General features: G+C 46.9%; 1 protein-coding gene across 4 annotated transcripts in view; it reads left to right on the top strand.

Annotated features, from left to right (window-relative positions):
• The window catches only part of NHSL1 (NHS like 1), a 125,516-nt gene that overhangs the window by 96,914 nt on the left and 7,561 nt on the right, over positions 1-21,041 (top strand). For 3 of the 4 annotated variants that reach the window (XM_044754400.2, XM_070496331.1, XM_070496330.1), the window contains exons 4-6: positions 6,759-6,951; positions 12,059-12,190; positions 17,926-20,886. In XM_044754400.2, the coding sequence (XP_044610335.2) occupies positions 6,759-6,951; positions 12,059-12,190; positions 17,926-20,886 (3,286 nt within the window). The remainder of the gene's footprint in view (positions 1-6,758; positions 6,952-12,058; positions 12,191-17,925; positions 20,887-21,041) is intronic. The other variant, XM_070496328.1, reaches the window with a different exon arrangement.

Raw genomic sequence — 21,041 nt, 5'->3', positions numbered from 1 at the left:
CCCAGAACTTTTTCACAAATTATATCTCATTTCCTGCAAGAACTGCCACAAAATAGGTTTGGTTTTTTCTTTTTTTTTGGCTGAGGAAGATTAGCCCTGAGCTAATATCTGCCCATCTTCCTCCACTTTATACATGGGTCACCACCACAGCGTGGCTGACCAGTGGTGTAGGTCTGCGTCCAGGATCTGAACCTGCAAACCTGGGCTGCCAAAGTGGAATGCACTGAACTTAAGCACTAGGCCACGGGGCCAGCCCCCACAAATTAGGTATTTTAATAATCAACAGTATCATTTTAATGGTCTGGAAACTGGGACTCAGACGTATGAAATTACTTCCCCGAGATCACACAGCCAGAACGCATCAGGGAGGGCGCAAGTCAGGGCTTCCCACTTTGTTTCATTTCATTTTATTGCAACGTGTTGGTTAAATAACAGGCCAAGGTTGCTGAATTTCCCAAATCCTTTTCATTACACCTGCTGTTGTTACTTTTCATTCCGTCTTTGACTTGTCTGGTATTCACGCATTCGTGCTGTTTGTTCAAAACCATTGACATTCTCCTTGGTGCCAGTGTACAGACATGGTCCCTGGCCTCTGGGCACCTACAGTTTGGGGACCTTTGTGACTACTCTGGGTCCAGGCGTTTCCTGCTGAGTCTCCCTGTGTGAGTAATTTCGGAACACACTCCAGACACAGAGGAGCCCATGCCGCTCCGTGGGTTCACTGCTCTGCTGTTTATGGCCCTTGTGACGCTGCACCCTTGCCAGCAAGGTCGAAGGGTTGGGGTCTGCCGTCTCCAGGCCTTTAGGAATCGCAACAGGGCAGGTGTCTCCAGTACCTCTGTTTCTCTTTTGCACGCCTCCCATCACGCTGGAATACGGCTCTATTCATACCTGCCTTCCCTTCTGGACGGGGACAGCATTGCTGTCTTGTCTCTGTATCCCAGCATGGGGCCAAGCGCCAGGAGAAGCTACAAAGCAGAAGCTGCATGTGAGTCTCCCTAGTACCATTGTCCCCACGCACGGCTGCTGGGCTCGTGCCCGATTCACAGATGAGGAAACTGTGTCTTGGAGAGGTTACATCACTTGCCTAAGATCACATAGCTTTAAGTACTGAAACCAAGATCTCTCTCTCTCTCTTAATGGATGCTACAGGATGTAACTTATGTAAAATAGACCACGCATATCTAAAGTGTACAGTTTAGTAAGTTTGACACATATACATGCACAGGACCATCACTACAGTCAGGATGGCAAATGCATCCGTCACACCCGGAAGTGAGCTGGGATTTAACTCTGGGTCTGCGAGTCCAGGGCCCGTCCCCTCAACAGTGAGTCTGTGGAGAACTGACCCATAGCCACAGCCCTTTCCTCCTGACCCCTCTCGGGGCATTCTGAATTGTCGAAATGATAGAACATTGGTGCCACCCAGCTGTCCATCAGCAGAAGAATGAATAAACGAGGTATTGGGATGGAGCGTGAGCCTGTGAAATCAGGGGATCATGGGCTCACACGACAGCGTGCGTGTGTCTTAGAAACATAACGGCAAGCTAATAACACCACAAAGAAAAAGATACCATTTTTATAAAGTCAAAGCAAGTCTAAACATGAAATTTAGACATGTTCACACACATAAAAGAAAGTAAGGGGTGATTAACAAAATTCAGGGGAGTGGTAACCCTGGGGGAGGGGGGGAGGGGAGGAGCCTGCAGTTGTTGGTTGCAGTGAAGTCTAAGTCAGGGGTTAAGTCGTGAGTTCTTGACTACTCATGATCTTACGGTGTGCAATTTGTATATATGATTTATAATAATAAAAATGATTAAAAACAAGAAATTACTTGATCAGTTGGAACATTTATGCTCTAAGTAGTTTCATTATTATGAGGAAAAGATCACTTAATATGTGATAATTAAATAAATAAATAGATAGATAGATAAATAAAAGATGTTTTAATTCAGTATGGAAGAAGAAAGCTTGGAGCCCTGGAGGAAGAGGTAATGGACTGAGTAGGAGAGAAGGGACAGCTGGGACTATCTAATAGTTGGTGTGGACAGTCCGGCCCTCGCGAGTGCTGGAGGGGCACCGGTGTGCTTCTCTGTGCGTCTGTTTCCAGAACCCTGCTGTTGTCATTGGGGGCTCCGGGGGGAGGGATAAGGAGGGAGCAGAATTGAGTCACGATCTTGTGTGTCTAAGGTATTAAGGTGGGAGAAGCACAGACCCCACCTTATAGAACTCTCTGGAGTCTTAACCAAGAGTCACCCTGAGCAAGATTTGATTCTGGAGGAGAAACACCAAAGACAGTGCGTCCCGCGGGAGAGGAGTGTGTGTTGGTTTCTCTTAAGTGATGCTTCACGTCCTTTCGTCTGTTCTATGTCTGCTTTTGTGTAGTAATTGCTAAATGAAGGCAAAGTTTGCCTCTGGCTATAATTAGGTTTTCTGATTTTTAAAAGCATAGCAGATTAAAAAAAAAAAGCCTGGGCTACTCTGTGTTTCATAGTTACAGCCAGTTTTTGGTAACTTGACTGTCTGCCAGGATACCATATTTCAGCCCTGCTGTCCGTCTGTGGGAAGCTTGTCTAACTCCAGCCAGGACCTGGTGGTCCCCGAAACGCAGGTCGGCAGCATCAACGTCCCCAGACCCACCGCTGCTGAGGCAGGTGATTCCTCTCCAAAGTAAGCAGTTGGACACAAGGAGCCGTGGTTTCTGAAGTTTCATTTGTGACTCTGTTCCTTCCAGACATGGGTAGGGGGTGTTGGTGAACTTTACTGACCAATTGAGAGGTTCAAAAACTGCATTTAAGTTCTGAAAGCAAGGCAACTTTAAACTTATATTTAACAAAATATCTCACCTTATATTGAAGAATTCCCTTAACGTGAAGCGTGGCGATGCCGTTTGAGTTACTCTGTTCCCTGCACGGGAGCTCTAGTGCTGAGCATGTACAGCTGGTCAGTGACGGAGCAGATGCTGAGCCCTCAGTCTCGCTCCACCCCCACTGCCTTGCCGGCCAGCCTGACTCAGGTTTTGTTCTTATAGAGCGATAAATGGAGATTATTGTTAGGTCAGAAAACCAGGTAATTGCAGGCATCGCCGAGTTGTTATTTCACAGTTTAATGCAGCAGCTTTGGGGTCAGGTGTGGATTGTACCCCCAGTTGCCACTTGTGAACTTTCCAAAAGTAAAGCGACTTTATTCCATTTCCTTATTTATAAGACAAGGCTACTGTTGCGAAGATTAAATGAGGGACCAATTCCTGGAAAGCCTGTAACCCAGGGCAACAGCCATCAGTTACTAAACAGTGACCCCTTTTTGACCTGAAATTCTGCAGTAGCTCTCATGCAATTCCAATTTAAAGCTTCCTGGGACTTACATTCTCGTGGGAGAGACAGACAGGATAAATAACTGGAGTATTTGCATACTAGTGATGTGTACTAAAGAGACGAAAGGAAGCACAGAAAGGGATCTAAAATATTGGGCAGGAGTTGGAGTTTTAGGGAGGGTGAACAGGTGAGACCTCGACCAAAAGGGGCTCTGATGCACAGCTGAGGAGCGAGAAGGTGCTGTCTGTAAGGCTGTCTCAGGAAGAGCATTTGGAGTGGTGGGAGTGGCGGGTGCCGAGGCCTGAGGCAGGAGTGTATGGAGGTGTTGCGTGTGGGGGTGTGGCCAGGGGACAATAAATGTGGGACAGGGTAGTGGGAGATGAGGTCAGAGAGCAGTGGGCCGGCTCATAGATCAAGTCGCATCTTGTCAGTCACAGTAAGGATGTTAGAGAGTTTGAGCAGAGGAGCAACACCATGTGACATACATTTTGAAAGGATCCCTCTGGCTGCTGGGCTGAGAGACTGTTGGAGCAGGAGAAGGAGGGCAGGGTGGTCAGAGAGATCAGAAGCTTGGAGACCAGTTAATAGGCAGACATAATGATCCAGAGCACTTCAGTGTCCATCTTCATGGAGCAGCTGTGATGTGTCCTGGCTCTGAGCTGCAGGAGGTGTTTCCTGTGCTCGTTGACACATCGTAGAGGGATGGGAGTCGGATCATCTAAAGTCACCGTCCTGGTGTTTTTCTTAGTGGATGGTGGCACCACGCACAACAGTCACATTTGCAGATAATTCTGCGCTGCTTGTCTGGGAAATTTTCTTCCAAATGAAGGGAGCACTTTATAAAATAGATTCTCTTTGTGAGTTGTCACAGTGCACAATCCCTGGGGATTGTTCCTGGCAGTGAGGCTAGACTGAGGTCTCTTCTCGTCCTGGGTGCTGGCCACTAAAGAGGAGCAGGCCAGTGGGCTGATGAGCACAGGGAGCCGCACACAAGCTGTGGAACAAGCCTGCACAACCCTGGAACCCGCCTTCCCCACAACCCCGCAGCCTCGCAGGAGAAGCGGGCAGAAGCTCTCTCTGCAGGATGTCCTCGTTTGTTCTCCATCAAGCTGAAACTTTGCTTTGCTTCCTCTTAAACCTTTTGGGTTAGAATTTGCTTCTAATGGCCTTTGGAATTTGTGCTATATTTCAAGGTTGCCTGAAAAATTATTTCTATGTGTATCGGAAAATCAGAGTAACCTTCTAACTTATCAGATTGAGATTCAATCTCAGACACGTGACCTTCATGAAGACTGCCAAGAGATTCTCAAATAAAAGTAGTTGTAATTGTGTGTGTGTGTCTGCACCTTATTAAGGGCAGACAATATGTGTTAACAGTCAGATTTAACTAGAGTGTCGTAACTCCAAAAAGGCTGGAGATAATCCATTTACATGAATTTACAGCATCTACTCCGCTGAGCTGTGACTCAGAGCCCTGTGAGCATCTTTCAAGGATCTGTAATTGTAACCATTTTAACCAGAGTCAGATCAAACGTGAGTGAATATGGTGTAATTTAGTAGCATAATCAGATGTCAGTGACATATGCTCATTATACGTTGAGTATATTTATTTGTCAGTTTAATCACAAACATTATTTCACATTTTCGTTAGGTGGAAAAGAACTAGGTTATCATTTTACATGTTTTATGTATCAAAAATATCAAGTCAAAAATATACTGAGATATCTAATTGTGACTTATTTTATATTTTTATTTCCACATTGCTTTTGTTTATTATTGTTAGCCTCCTTGCAATAAAAGAAAAAAGTGAGTACTTGCCAATTCATGAATTTGCTTTCCTAAAGTCACACATATGACCGCCAGCTCCATGTCCATGGTATTTAACAGGCCTGGACATTTTCATGGTGTCATCTCATTGGGTCCTGGGAGGACTCCTTGTAGGATTCAGAAGAAGGCATGTAGCCCATCTTACAGCAAAGGAAACTTCGAGGTTTAGGAACAGCCGTGAGGTCACTTGACTGTAAGGTGTGAAGTGAATAGACCGGGTCTCGGATTCTTGGCCTCGGACCGTCGCCAACACCACACCGTTTTCATTAGCTCTGCATCTTTTTCCGATTTGTGGAGCTCTCCTGGTTGTAGATTAAACAGATATTTGCAGCAAGATTAATTCCGTGCAGTAAACAGTGATGACAGTTCTTCCAAGTGTTTGGGGTTTCTAACTGATGCATTTCTGCACATTTCTTACCTGTGTCCCTTGGAAACCTGCGTTAAATCCAGAAAGTCATCAACACTCGCTTTTTAAAGATAGATAAATCCTCACAAACACAATGTTGAGTGGAAGAAGTCAGTCACAAAAGACGATGTGCGGTGCGATTTGCATCAGAAAGTTCAGACCCAGGGAGCGGATCTGTGGCTGGAGGTGGGGAGAGATCTTCCCCTGCCAGGGGGCCAGGCACAGGCTTGAATGGAGGGGTGCTGGACACACAGGCCTTCCCCTGGGGAGGTTCATGACTGTTTGTTCTTAGGTAAAACTCTTTAAATGCCTTATTTTCATAGATGTATTTGTTTAAATGCTTTCGACTTGAGGAGTAATTCTTACACGTGTATTGTAGTTGTGAACTGCCATTTCCCAGCAAAGTCCATTGCCCTTTTCTGTTGTTCCTGAGCACACTGCGTTTCTTTTAAGTTCTTGGAGCTTCCTTGTTGGGGACCAGCTGCCATGGTGAAGTCCGTGATAAAATGCTTGTCAAAACAACTTCCCTGCTTGCACTTTTTAAGATGTTATGGGAAGAAAGGTGTTGAAGAAGGCTCCCAGTTAGGATGTGAATCTGTGTCGGAGCAGACACTGCTGGAAATGCCTTCGTGGAATTCTGATCAGGCTCAGAGCAGAGCTTCAGTCAGCTTCTTTTAAGTTAACAATTTCACACCGATTTTTTTCCATATAAATGGTTTCAGAACAGCACAAATAATTGAGCAACAATAGCTCTGTCATTTTTGAAATGTTCCTTGAGGTCAGAGCCTAAAGGAAATGAGATCGAAGCTAAAAATTACTTTGAGCAAAACTAAATTTTAATAAATATGGAAACCGAGGGCCACAGCTGTGATGTTTCTCTGTGCTTCTAATGTTAAACTAAATCTATAAGCTTTCTGATCACAGTAAATATAGGAAAAACAGGAAGAACTTAAAAGATTTTGTGGGTCAGCAAAACCTTCGCAGTCCTCATGGTTTAGAGTCAAAGGCCTCTGAATAAAATGCATGATGGGCCATGCTCAAGATGATGAGTAGGTTTCTTGCAAACCATTGCTTCTCTTCCTAAACATGACCAATTCTTTTGACTTGCTTCAAGTCAGTTAAAATTTTTTTTTTGTAGGAAAAGAAATGCATTTTTAAATGTTTCTGCCAGCTATTTACACACTAAGGCTTCTTACTTTTTCCCCCTGCAGTGTTCCATCTCTTCATTGGAAGAGGAAACATTTAGTTCCGTCAGGAGACCTAAAACGCCGAGCTCAAGTGACTGTTCCAACCTTAATACTCAAACCAACTGGGCCAAGTCACTTCCCTTGCCAACACCGGAAGAGAAGATGCGGCAGCAGGCCCAAACGGTCCAGGCGGACGTGGTTCCTATCAACATAACGGGTATGCTTCTATGCACACAGGTCCCAGGTGTCTGGGGAGGATGACGTGGGTCTTTGTCTGTTCCATGGTCTTAGCGTTTCATTTACTCAGCAGAGGTAAATAGGTAAATAGCTGTGATTTGGCTTCCTGCTCTGTTTAGTGAAGGGAATATTAAAACTTATGTGCGTGTGCATGTAGATATCTATTGCTTTAGTGAGGGGACTATGTCACCAAAAGCAGATGTCAGAGAACTCAGTGGTCCAGCCATTCATCTAAAGTGTGTCTTTTTTAAATGAATTGCTTTTTTTTTTGGTGAGGAAGATTCACCCTGACCTAGCATCTGTGCCAATCTTCTCGTATGTGGGATGCCGCCACAGCATGGCCGCTGATGAGTGGTGTAGGTCTGTGCCCAGGGACCAAATGCTGGCCGCTGAAGCAGAGTATGCTGAACCTAAGCACTAGGCCACTGGGGCCGGCCCCTAAATGAATTACTTTAAAAAAATATTTTGGTTATATGGGAACATATTCTAAATGTGATCCTGGGTAAGAAAAAGTTATGTTTCCCTTCTAAAAGGCTATTTTAAGTAATATTTATAGAAGTGAAGAAATAACACTTTTGTGAATTTCCAAATGATAGATTTTCTTATTTTCTTGTTTTCTCAAGTAGAAAAAGGGGAAATTACTTGAAATAAAAATATCAAGTGAATTAATAACTATAAAATATATTTTTTAAAAAGCTTAATAGGATGGTAAAATTATACTTTTATGTCTATAATTTGAATTCTACAAACTTCAAATAAAAATCCATTCCTTCTGAACATAAAATTTTTAGAACATTAAGCTGGAATATGAATATTAATTGCCAAATGTGAAATTCAAGTTTTTTCAGAATATTATACTCAGGTTTTAATCACTTGTGAAAATTAAGGTGACAAATAGCAAGTACATAAACCTCCGGGACAGTATTTCACAAACCTTGAGGGGCTGTTGTAGAGACCAGAAGCTTCCTGCCCCCTCAGGTCCATCCCTGCAGAGGGTGGGTCAGCATTCACAGTCGACAGAGTAGACATGGGGATAGCTAACAGCTTCAGCCTTTAGACTGTGTGTTTGAGAGAAATCGATTACTGATAGTCATCACTGATAATCAGTCCATACAAAGCATGGCCTATGGGCCAGAATCTGAAAAAATCAGGTTAAGTTTTCGTAAAAACTCAGATGAATGCATAGCGCCCTGGCTGTGTCTCTGAGGTGACTGCTGCCAGAAGCTTTCTGCCAGGGCATGGGTGCACCTGTCAGGGACTAAAACACTTTCATAGTTATTGAAGTTTTTGAAAACCTTACAGAGTGTTTAAAAAACACATTTAGAACTCTATTTTGAATTCCAGAGAAATTTAATAAATAATTGCATAAATTATTTTAAATTCCTTGTGTGTTTTTCCGTATTTATTATACTTAAGCCTTAAAGGAATAGCATGGCATTTTGTCCCATTTTCTTTGCAAATAACATTGTTGATCTTTCTGAATGTGATTCTTATTCACATAGATCATAATTTTTAAAGATTATTATTATTTTTTGTTGTTGTTGAGGAAGATTGTCACTGAGCTAACATCTGTGCCAGTCTTCCTCTATTTTGTATGTGAGACCCTGACACAGCACAGCTTGATGAGCAGTGTGTAGGTCTGTGCCCAGGATCCAAACCTGCAAACTCCAGGCCGCCAAAGTGGAGTGCACAAACTTAACCACTATGCCATCAGGCCGGCCCCTAAAGATTATTTTTGTAAGTAGCTACATTTCAGAACAAAGTGTAATGTTTATTGCTCAAGGAAATACATGGGTGCATATTTTCTGTTAGAAAACACATTCTTTTATTTGATTGATTAAATGCAGCGGAAACGTAGTTACATTATATATGATTAAATGATGCAGAAATAATGAGATGATTGTGTTATGAAATATGATAGGCTTTAATGGAATTAGGATAAAATGCATTATTGTGAGAATGGGAAATTTAAAACAGAGTTAACTACAGTTTGAGGAATAAAGAATTATTTGCAATGATATTAGAAATGATCCTAATAGTGGACATTGTCACAAAAATGGACATTGCACAACAGCAGACATTGCACACAGTGAACATTGTCACAACCGCAGACGTTGTCACAACAGTGCACATTGTCAGAATAGTGCACGTTGTCACAACAGCAGATGTTGTCACAACTGCACGTTGTCATGACAGCGGACGTTGTCACAACAGTGCACGTTGTCACGACAGCGGACGTTGTCACAACAGTGCATGTTGTCACGACAGCGGGCGTTGTCACAACAGTGCATGTTGTCACGACAGTGGGCCTTGTCACAACAGTGCACGTTGTCACAACAGCAGACATTGCACAACAGTGCACATTGTCATGACAGTGGACATTGTCAACAGTGGACAGTGTCACGACAGTGGACATTCTCACAATAGTGGGCATTGCATAACAGTGGACATTGTTGCAACAGTGGACATTGTCACGACAGTGGACAGTGTCACAACAGTGGACATTCTCACGACAGTGGACATTGCATAACAGTGGGCATTGTCACAACAGTGGACATTGCACAACAGTGGATGTTGGCACACAGTGGACAGTGTCATCTCTGAGCTTTAATTCTCCCATTGGTTGACTAAGTGGATATGAATTACGTAGAGTTCAAAAGGAGGCCTTCACAATGCCCCACAGGAAAGGCAAATGACATAAAGAAATGAGCAATATGAGTTATGTCAAAATGCAATTTACTTTGAGTGATTAGTATTTTCAGGAATGTAAAACTTAAATGTAATACCTAATTATATATTTATTGATCCATTTTCTGGATCCATGTGTTCACATACACACATTTCACAAAGAGAATGGTTTTTCTAATATTCTGGTATAAGGAAGCATTAAACTAAAAATTTTCACTTTCAGTGGTTGAATTGACATAGGTTATACATCTTCCTGCTCTTTATATATTTCTAAAGCCCTATAAGATTTGGGGGATAAAAATGTAGCTTCCTGCAGGGACTTGTCATGTGCTCATTTATTTGGGTGAACACTGACCCTCTGGTTTGATTTTCAGTAAGGTTCAGCAAAGGAGAAAATGCTGATAAATATATTATTTCAAATCCAGAGTGAAGCCTGCCAGGCATATATGGAACATTAGCAGGAAGAGCTGCCAGCTCGCAAATCGACTTAATCCCTTTAGTCATGGTCCTGTGCAGACTCATCATGTTCTGACAGTTGAAGAGAAAAAAATATTTAACATGAAATGTACCTATGGGTATGTTCCGTGATCTGCCGTGTGGGATGACAGCTTTTCCACCGGGAAGATGGACAGCGGGTAAACATACTTCAACAGTTTTACAGGCTCACTTTGTGCTGATGCCTGAGCAGCTGAGTTTATTTCCAAGTAGGAACCATGACTGACTGACGCCCTTTTTCAGTGAAAGGGAATGATTCCATTCCTCTCCATTCAACACATGTTTGCTGAATAACTGCCTTCTGTTGGAGGTTGAGCTCAATGCCACAGGAGATGCTAAGGTCCATGAGTCACCGTCCTTTCCCTGGAGGAAGGTGCGGTCCAGCAGGGGACAGTCCTTCTAGGTCACGACGCATGGCGGAGAGCTTGGCACCTTTAACAGCGTATGTCTTAGCTGTCTGTCCTCATGGGTTGTCTCTTAATTTCCATGGAGCTTGGGTGGTTTATCTTTTGTTTCTCTTTGGGAAGCAAAACTGGAGACCAAATGCACTGTCTATTGTTTTGTCCGTTCTTAATGCCTTGATACAAGGAAATTTGTTCCTCTGCTGCAGGGAACTGCTGGACGTTGAAGTCATGACCTGCCCCTTAGAGGCGCCATGTCTGCTGTCCCACCTAGTGACCCGTTTATCACAGCGATGGCGCCTGCTGGGGTTTCAGGTCTTCTCGCAGTTGTTTCTGTTTTCTCCACTAGAACACAGTTGCAAGCGCTTTCAGGTCTGCCAGCACTTGTTTCAGTTTGTTGCTTAGCAGGTGAAATATGCTTTGATCATTCAGATCTTTTAACCTCTGTTTTCATTAGATAAGGTTCTATTCACAGTTTACTCCTGTTAAAAATAGAAGTTACGTTGCTCACAGCATCCCCACTGTGAATGTGTATGAGGATTGCTAAAAAGAGTGAATGTTTTTATACTTTTCTTAGAACATAAGAATGATGGAAGTATATAATTTGTGTGTATATATATATATTTTTTAAATCTTTTTGAGGAGAATAATCATTTAACAAGGAAAATGCTATAAAACTTTAAACTGTCAGGTAATGTAAAGCAGACCACTCAATATCTGATACTTTATTATTTTATGGTTTCCCATGGTGTGTTAATCACACAAGCATACCCTCTAGAAAGAAAAAATGTCTCATGGGTGTGGCATTCTGGGTTTGACTGCAAAATTCCCTGAAATGTCTGAATGAAGATCACCTTCAGAAAGTGGTTGTGAAACAGTGAAGCAGTTCACTTTAGCACAGCAGTGCTCCTGGGTCGCACTGTGTGGAAGTGCTTTATCATCATAAGGCTTCGTGTGTTCCTTGTGCTTGTATCTCACACCATAGCAATTACCACGGTCAATCCAAATTGTCAGCCTCCTTAACTGAAAGAAAAAGCTCTTCATCCAGGAATTCTGACTGAGTTATTTTTCTCTTCACATGAGACATTATACTGGTCTCTGGAGTTGGCCAAGTGATTATAGCGTGTTATTGCCGTCACCATGTCAACACTAGCATGCAGTGGTTTTGGTGACCACACCTTTATGAAATGCTTCCCAATGATCCATTTTAAATAACAGACTCCCTCTTCCTGTGTGTTTTTAACAAGTTTGCATTGCTGCTCTCACTCATTTGAAAATGAGAGGAAGGAGCGTCCTTTGGAAGGACACACAGATCGTGGGAACGAGCCTTATGATGACAATGTGCTTTCCTGCCTCCCTTGCCCTTCAGCATTCATGCATTGTGTGACTGCTAGCATCATTATTAATGCCTTCTTATCATGTACAACAAGCTTCTGGAAGGACGCGCACGGTGTCAGCTTGCTGGAATAACATGCTTTGCTTGTTCTACTTACTCCACATCAGGGGAGAATTTCGATCGCCAGGCCAGCCTTCGGCGGTCTCTAATTTACACAGACACTCTGGTAAGACGACCGAAGAAAGTCAAAAGGAGAAAGACTATTACAGGAGTCCCTGACAACATACAGAAGGAGCTAGGTATGGCTCATCAGAACCGTAATCTGTTGCCCCTTGTTGCTGCTCAGCATCCCTATGCTAACCTCCACTGTGTGCTTGTGAAATGGATGTGTTCTGACAGCCCGAATGGGGCATCGGGTGCAAATCTTAACACCCATGAAGATGGTTAATTGAATTCTGGTGAGAAGGTAAGAGGAAGAGCTTATGTGAAAACTGTTAACTGGGATGATAGAAATTTACATTGATGCCATCATCTCTATGCACCTTGAACATTGGGTATTTCCACAGTTAAATTTACTTTCAATTTAGATCTTAAGTTTTCATAAAACCGAGAACTCATTCTAGGACTTCAAATTATGCATATGGCCTTCATCAGTTATACTGACAATATTGGTAGCCTTTTGTCATCAAAGAGACAGCCATGTGGGGGAATAAGTAAATAGCAGTACCAGAGAAAGCAGTCATTTACATTGGGTAGGGCCTTAAAGCCACTTCCAGTGAAACAATTTCATGGCTTCTTGGTTCCCTATTTTTCAACGTGTGATAAAAACAGAAAACAAAGGACATCCTTTTTGGCTCGTGGAATGGTGTTGACTTTGTTATTCACTTATCCGTCTTGTTTCTGCTCGTCTTTGTATATATGTGCTCCAGATAATCCTTTCATTCTCCTCTTTCTGGGCTCCCCTCCCCTCCTCTCCTGGTCTAAGGAGCCCATCAGAAATGTCTGCGGAGGCCAGGTAGCGCATGGGTCAGGGGCTGGGTCTCTGGCGCCAGGCTCCTTGGACCTGAGTCCTGGCTCGGCCACTTACTTCCTGGGGCCTCGCTGTCACATCATCTCCCGAGTCTACTTCCTCGTTCTGAAAATGAGGTTCATGACATTGACAGAACCTACCTCATGGGGCCGTTTGAGTGTTTCCTGAATTTGTGCCAGTGCAGCACGTGGTGTCTGGAGCCCTGGAAACATGGTAGCCACTGTCGTGGTTTTTGGAGAACCTGTTACTGCCTGTCTTCAGGCTTCCCTCTTTCTCTTGGGCTGGCCTGTGGACTGGTTTCCTTATAGTTGCTTTCGCTCGTGTTTACTCTTGAAAGTTATACCCAGAAACTCAGATCGTTGTCTCTAGCTTGCCTGTCGGTTTCTCAGTCACAGAGTCTATCCCAGCACTGTGACACGTGCATCTGTCACGGCTCTGAGGCAGCATTCCAGACATGGTTCCTGTGTGTTTTCCCAGCACCCCTCCTGACTGCCTCACAGTGAGGAGGGAAGGCTCACTCTCTTTCCTTGACGTCTTCTCTCACTGCCTTCTAGTTCCACATTCGTGTGCTCTGCCTTCCAAACCATGACAACAATGGGATGGGAGGAGCATGCTTTGCCTCAGTCTGTCACTCCGGTGAGATGGCAGACGGGTGCTCCTCTCACCCCGGAACGTGGGGGTTTATTACAGACCAGGGCGAGGTCGCGCCCACGGAATTTGCCAAGCTTGCCTCTGGCTCCTGCCTGTCCATCTGCTTCCTTTACTGGGCACCCTCCTGTATCCCATGCTTTCAGGCTCTTTGTCCTCCTTTGGGTGACAGCTAACTAATTTGAGAAATTGACACATGCTTGAATGTTCAGTAGATGCCTAATGGGCTAATTTCTTACAGCACACAGGTGACATTTACATGTTAACTGATCCTTTAGAAGATGTACCTTGACCCAAAGGAGTGACTTTAAAGATAGGCCTTTCATGAGATGAGAGGTTGATGTTTTAAGATAGGCTACATTGTAAGTGGCTCTCCAACCAAAATAGGTAGGTTTTGGATGACTTTGTGCGAAGAGTAAAGAATAATTTGGCCCAGATAAAGATACACATACACATAAGTATTCAATATGAATTATCTATCTAGCTTACCATTGATAATATGCCTTCTAGAACCTCGGAGTTAGGAACTTTTATCACTTTTATTACTGAATCAACCAGTATGGGGCCAGTAACTCAGTTGCTTCTGACCTTACTTAAGCTAGGTAAATCATATGTCCTGTAATTTTAATATTTTTAAAATCAGCGACTGAGTCCCTGGAGCCCACGTTCATTGCTCACATAATATAGAAACACTGCTAATGCTGGAGGAAAGAAGGCGGCACTCCCACATTGTGTCTGTGTGGTGGTTGTTGCCACACATGCACAGTTGACATCACTGCACTGACGTCTAGGATGTGACCTGGGTCTCAGCTGAGGGGCACCTGAGAAGGCAGAATCTAAGTTAGAGCTAGTTAAAAAAAAAAAAAAGGCAATTAGCTCTAGTTTATAGATGGGCTGGTTGGGTCGACTGGTGTAGGGAGAAGGGAAATGACACTTGAATACAGTAACATGGAGCAAAAAGTCCATTTGTTCATTTTATGACTTCCAGCTGACCTCCCCTCCCTCCCAATAGAATGCACTTATCAGGTGTCCGGTTTGAAAGCTCTGTGCTACCTGACGAATGGTCATCAGAAATAGACACTTCGTATTTCTTTAAAAACGAGTCTCCTGATTTACAGCATAGGGAAGTGTGGCTGAGTCAAACAAATTAGATTAAAAAAGAAAATGAGGGGCCAGCCCCATGGCTGAGTGGTTAAGTTCACGTGCTCTGCTTCGGCGTCCAAGGGTTTCGCTGGTTCGGATCATGGCGGGGACCTAGCACTGCTCATCAGGCCGTCCTGAGGCAGTGTCCCACACAGCACAGCCAAAGGGACCTAAAACTAGAATATACAACTATGTACTGGGGGGCTTTGGGGAGAAGAAGGAGGAAAAATTTTTAAATCTTTCAAAAAAAAAAGGAAATGATTATCGTAAGGAAAGATGTTCACTAGGAAGAGGCAGGCTGTCCATGAGACTCTGCCCACGTTGCTGGTTTTGGATTTTAAAACCTAACCAGAGATGCCTCCAGAATTGGAGAGTTATATATACATATGTAGTTTTTACTTCAAAATCCATAAATAGTGGACTCTAGAGACTAGCTAATATATATTGCTTTAAGATCAAGGAATGATACTTACTGTTTAAAGTACATTTATGGCTTATAATTTATTGCTTTTCATGTAATGAATCAAACAAAATTTCTAACTTTTTCTTTACTCTTATTATCTTAAACATACATAGAAATGGATTTGTTTCTTTTAAAGGTATGCTGTTTTTTGGTGAGGAAGATTGGCCCTGAGCTAACATCTGTTGCCAATCTTTCTCTTCTATTTTTTTTTTTTTCCTTTTCTCCCCAAAGCCCCAGTACATAGTTGTATATCCTAGTTGTAAATCATTCTAGTTCTTCTATCTGGGATGCTGCCTCAGCATGGCTTGATGAGCATTGTATAGGTCCACGCCCAGGATCTGAACCAGCAAACCCCAGGCTGCTGAAGTGGAGCGTGCGAACTTAACCACTCAGCCATGGGTCCAGCCCCTAGAAATGCATTTGAACAACCTGTTATGAAGTTTCATCTTTAGAATCAGGTAGATTATCTTTCCAGTCTCTAATTATATTAGTTACTGCATAGTTTGGATACTCCTGGAACTTAACCCAATATGTGTTCCCCAAGCAGAAAAAGCCTCATAAGAAGGAATCCTCTTCTGAATAATTTTTGATAGTTTGTACTAAGAACATTACTGAAGACCTGACAAGACTTTTAAAACATTTATATACTAAACCTTAAATAAACTAACTTGTAGATTTCTATCATCTTTGATTATGTATGTTTTTAAAAAATTGGACAAACCTTGTAGTAGTATATAATAAGTAAAAGAAAAAACACACAATTATTTCTTTACATTATATTTTAAAATCAGATAAATGCCATCAGGATTTTTAGCAGCAGTGAGTGGTCAACAGTTGTTTGAGTTCTCCTTCTGTTGTTGTCTTTGTTACTTAACTGTGACTGAGAGAGCACCGATCTGAGTCCTGTGGTGTTGTGGTGCTTTCTGCACTGTGAAGATAGCTGGAGGACCTGTTTTTGGGATAGAATTTTGGTGGTTCCCATGATAAATATCTGAGTTGTTTTTCATATGTTTTTAAAAGTTTTCAGAAGCCTAGCGTGGTTTCAGGTTCAAAATTGCTGACTGAAATACTCAGGACTTTGTTAATGGCCCTTAAAGAAAGTTAAAAATCTACCACTGACTCCAGGCAAAAACTACACAATTTTGAAAGAAAAAGATATTAAAACCCACTGTTGAGGGGAATAAAGTATCTTGAATGTTTGGAACTAAAGTGGCACAAACTGGTGCAGCCATACAGGTAAACCTCCCACCTCCTAAAATACCAAATGGCAAAAACTTTCCATCTTCTGTTTGCTTTCCTCCAAGTGGTCTTTCTTCTGCTCCTTGCTTTTTGCCCATTGCCCCTCTTTCTGAGGCAGAGCCTCGTGTGTACACCTGTGTGTGCGTTTCTTCAGTGAGTGTCCTTGGGTGTGCGTAGGGGAGGAAACAGACCCTTTTTGCTAAAGACACGAGTCTGAGCATGACTCTCCGTCATCCCAGTGGAGGAAGGACCCAAGGCTTTCTTTCTCACATGATGACATGTTCTTTGAGGCTGACACAAGAACAGTGCTGCCACTTTGGTAAGACCCTCTGCTGTCTGGCTGAGCAAAAGGCTTTATTTCTACTCAAGGACAGGTGGCATGCACAGGTTAGTGTACATGTCGGGTCGGGCGGGACCCACGTCCAGGAATCCCATCCCCACGAGTGTCCCTGCCCAGGGGAACCGTGATGCCAGGGGCTCAGCTAACATCACTCAGCAAAGCATGAGCTTGAGACTTTTTCAGTTCCTTGTTGGATGACAACAGAGAGAGAGAACTGTAGTTTTGCTACAATGTTTCAAGATGTAATTTGTCCTAATGATTACTATGCATGGGTTGATTTTTCTCCCTGTACATGTTGGGTAAGTTCTTGGCTTGACGATTTCTTTTAAGCTTCTGTTCCTATCTAGGTAGCTTGAAATGTGTCTGTCTACACCTAGGAACAGAAGGTTCTTTCTCGACCCCCCCCCCCCCCCCCCCCCCCCGTTGGTTTGGCCTTCCTCATGCCTTTTTCTTTTTTTTAACATGATACTCTCTGTTTGGTCGTAAAGCTCCAAGAAATGAGTAATCCTTGTCTGGGGAAATGTTCCCTGGATCCGTTCCTGCTTTCTCCCACCAGAACACAACAGATTGCTATTGAATTTTGAATGTCACTGACAGACGATAATGGCTTAAGATGGATAATGAAATGTTTGAAACACAGATGGGCCTGTAAATCATTTTTCTTAGGATTTCCTTCTGACATAGAAAATCAATGTAATTAACACTGTTTTATACCCATATCCCCCATAAATGGCACCTCTGGAGCCCTGTTGCTGAGGCTTTATCATCTGTCCTTGGGAAAGATGGTCACTGCCCAACAGATGCTCTGTGCAGTCACCTGGTGGGTGACAAGCTTCCTTGAAATCTACTGAAAGGAGGTTATTTGAAAAGTAAATCTTCCACAGAGCACTCATCCTTGATCTCAAAGGGAGCACCTAGCAATGCCATGTGCAGCAGTAGGAGGAGTTGAAGTTCAAATCAAGAGAAGTGCATGAAACTCGTCATAAGGTTTTTATTTTGGGAGCTATCAGTAACTACTGAACCTGTCATTCAAGGCCCTATAGGAGAAAAACTAGATCAAACAGAATTTTTTTAAAGTGCAGTAGAGTCAGAAGCGGGTGTGGGTGCAGGTACGAACTAAGACAGTGACTTTTATTTTTAGGTGACAAGCCTCTTTCTGCTTTATCTCCAGCATCCGGCACGGGTGAGGATGATGTTGGTGGTCCCTCAGTGTACAACCCAGACCACTACTCTACACTGGGAAGGCTTGACAGCCATCGGTCTGCTGGGCAGCACTGGGAAACCAGGGACTCCAGCTGTCAGACAGAGGAAGTGAGAGTCGTCCCACCTTCGATGAGAAGGATCAGGGCGCAGAGGGGGCAGGGCATTGCTGCCCAGATGGGCCACTTCTCCGGCTCCTCCGGGAACATGTCTGTGCTGAGCGATTCTGCCGGCATCGTGGTCCCTTCTCGCCTCAGCCACGAGGCTGGTTTCCACAGCCTCCCACGCTCCGCAGCAAGGGCCAGTGTGCAGTCCAGCGGGCCGAGGCTGGGCGCCCTGGGCTCTGCAGGAGGCCTGGACGGCACTTTCCCCTATGAAAGGGACGACCCACAGGTGGAGGGAGACTCAGGACATTTAGGAGGGGCCTCAAGGACTGGGACTCTTGTGAGGCCCAAATCCCAGGAGCTGAGGCCCTTTGAGAGTAGAAACCTGACAAGCCCAGCGTGTGTGGTTTCTCCCCACGCGACCTACTCGACGAGCATCATCCCCAACGCCGCACTCTCCTCCTCCTCGGAGGTGATTGCCATTCACACTGCTCCGAGTTCAGGGCCACCGGACGGCAGAATTACCAGCTCCTCTTCCCACACAAGGATAAAATCCAGGGACCACCTCCTCTCCAGGTGTGCTGGGAAAGATGACCGTCTGTCTCCCAGTGGCAGCTGGAATGAGGGTCACTGCACTCTCTCACAGGCCTTAGATGCCCATTCCTCCAGTGCGACCACACTGTTGACCCTCTGTGACTCTGCGGTCTCTCTAAATGCCCCGGCAAATCTGGAGAACGGGTCCCCCGGCGTGGCCTACAACCGACGGAACAAGCTGAGCTTCCCGGCGCCTGACGACGCCGACGGCAGGAGTGAGTCCAGTGACTGCGGGGGCCGCGGGCGCGGCAGTGCGGGGCCCTGGGAATACGGCGCCCCCGGGGACGGGCGGGCATCCTCGCCGCAGCAGCGGGCCGCCACTCCGGGTTACTCCAGTCCCATTAGCAACGTGAGCAGCTGCAGCTGGGACCAGACGTCTAACAAAGATGATGCCGGGTCCCTGTATTCGGGGGACCACGATGGCTACTACGCATCCACGCACCCCGACTCTGGATGCGAACCTGGGGATCTCCGCCACAGCAGCAATGGCTTCGGGAACCCCAGGCACAGTGTGGTCAATGTTTTTGAAGGGAGAGCTCCCACGAGCCAAGGGGACCGGCCACATTACCATGACACATCCCTCTCGCGAAGCATCTCCTTGAGGAAAGCGAAGAAGCCTCCGCTGCCGCCGTCGCGGACCGACTCCCTGCGCAGGACGCCCCGCAAGGGTGCCCCGGCCCCGGGGCCGGCGCTCAATCGGGGCCCACGGGCCTCGCCGCCGCGGGTGCTGCGGCTGGACCTCGGCGGCGGGGGCGGCGGCTCATCCTCCCAGAGCCCCTGCAGCGACGCGGAGGAGCCGTGGCCGCCGCGTTCCCGCAGCCCCAGCACCGGCAGCGCGGCCAGCAGCGGGGCCTCGGCCACCACGCCCACCGCCTCCTCACTGGGCGGGGCCGCGCACAGCGACACGAGCAGCATCAGGTCCGAGGGCGCCGAGTCCTGGCCCTACTGCGCCCACGGCCCAGGCGCGCACGGGGACCTGGGGGGCGCGCAGGGGCGGCCTGGGCGCGGGGGGTGCGGGGCAGCGGGTGCCGGGGGCTCCGTCGCGGCGGTGGGGAGCCCAGCGCGCAGGGTCACCTCGCCGTCCAGTGGGTACTCTAGCCAGTCCAACACGCCCCCTGCGCTCACCCCCGTGCCGGCGCTCTTCAAGGCCGCGTTGCCGGCAGACGGCAGGGCCAGGGCCAAACCCAGGGTCCCCGAGAGGAAGTCCTCCCTGGTTTCCTCGGGGTCGCTGTCTGCGTCCTCCACGTCCCTCTCCTCCAGCACCTCGGCGGATGGGGGTGGGGCCGCGAGGACACCGGGCTCCACGCCCCCCTTCCCTCCTCCGCCCTTCCCTCCTCTGCCCACCTCGACGGAGGCCCCTGAGGGCGCTCCTCGGCCTCAGTCTCCCCCGTTCCCCCCTCCGCCACCACACGTGCTCCTCACTTGTCCCCCCATGCCCCCTGATCCCCTTCTTCTGGAATCCTCTGTCCCCGCAGCGCCCCCGCCTGCCCCACCCCTCGACCCCAAGCTGCTGGAGGACGCCCGGTCTCCTTTCAGAGACTCTGGCCGGGCAGAGCCTCCCCGGGAGGCCTGCCGGCGGCTTCCCGATCCAGAGGAGGGCAGGCTGCCCCCGCTGATAACCCGGGAGGCTCTGCGGACGGTGCAGCTGCGGCCGGTGAGGCCGAGCCCAGGGCCCGAGGCGGCCCCGTCGTGCGGGCAGGGGCTCCGGGGAGAACTCACGCCGGCTGCTCCCCAGGACCGCGGGAAGCCATCTGCTTCCCCGAAATCCCGAAATAGCACGAGAGAGATGCAGCGCGACAGCCCGCCCGCCTGCGCCCCTGGCGCTCGTCCCACTCCCGCCGGGAGCCCGGGCGGGGGGCGCGGGGATGCGGGGGACCCCGGGGCTGGGCCCGGCACCTCGCCCAGCAGAAAGCCACCCCCCATTGCCAAGAAGCCCAAGCTGGTCCTCGTGGTGCCGCCCCCGCAGAGGCAGCTCCCGGCGCCCGGCCCGAGGGGAGAGGCGGGCGGCTGTGCGGCCGGGGCCGGTCTAGAGGGGACTCGCTCTCGCTGCTCGGAGTTGGAGGGGGGAGCCACGGGGTCCGTGTCCCCGCGCACCCTGGACACCGATGTTCCCGCGGTGCAGCCTGACGCCTGGCGGGCCACCGAGCAGGAGCAGCCGGAGGGGCAGGAGGAGTCGCGCGTGGAGGACGGAGCGCACGGAGCGGGGAGCGGCCCGGCCCCGCAGGACTCGCGGCGTGAGTGCCCTTCCCTGTCCCCTCCAGCAGGGGGGACCCGTGTCCCTGAGGGCCAGCAGTGTGTGGGCTTCCTGTGCGTCTCGCACTTAGGGTACCGACTGCATTTTATGAGATTTTTCAATACCCCAGCTCTGAGGGTAGCTTCCAGAGAGGCC

This window comes from Equus asinus, chromosome 24 (assembly GCF_041296235.1).
Source record: "Equus asinus isolate D_3611 breed Donkey chromosome 24, EquAss-T2T_v2, whole genome shotgun sequence".
NCBI lineage: Eukaryota > Metazoa > Chordata > Mammalia > Perissodactyla > Equidae > Equus > Equus asinus.
This window is presented reverse-complemented; position numbering and strand designations above follow the sequence as displayed.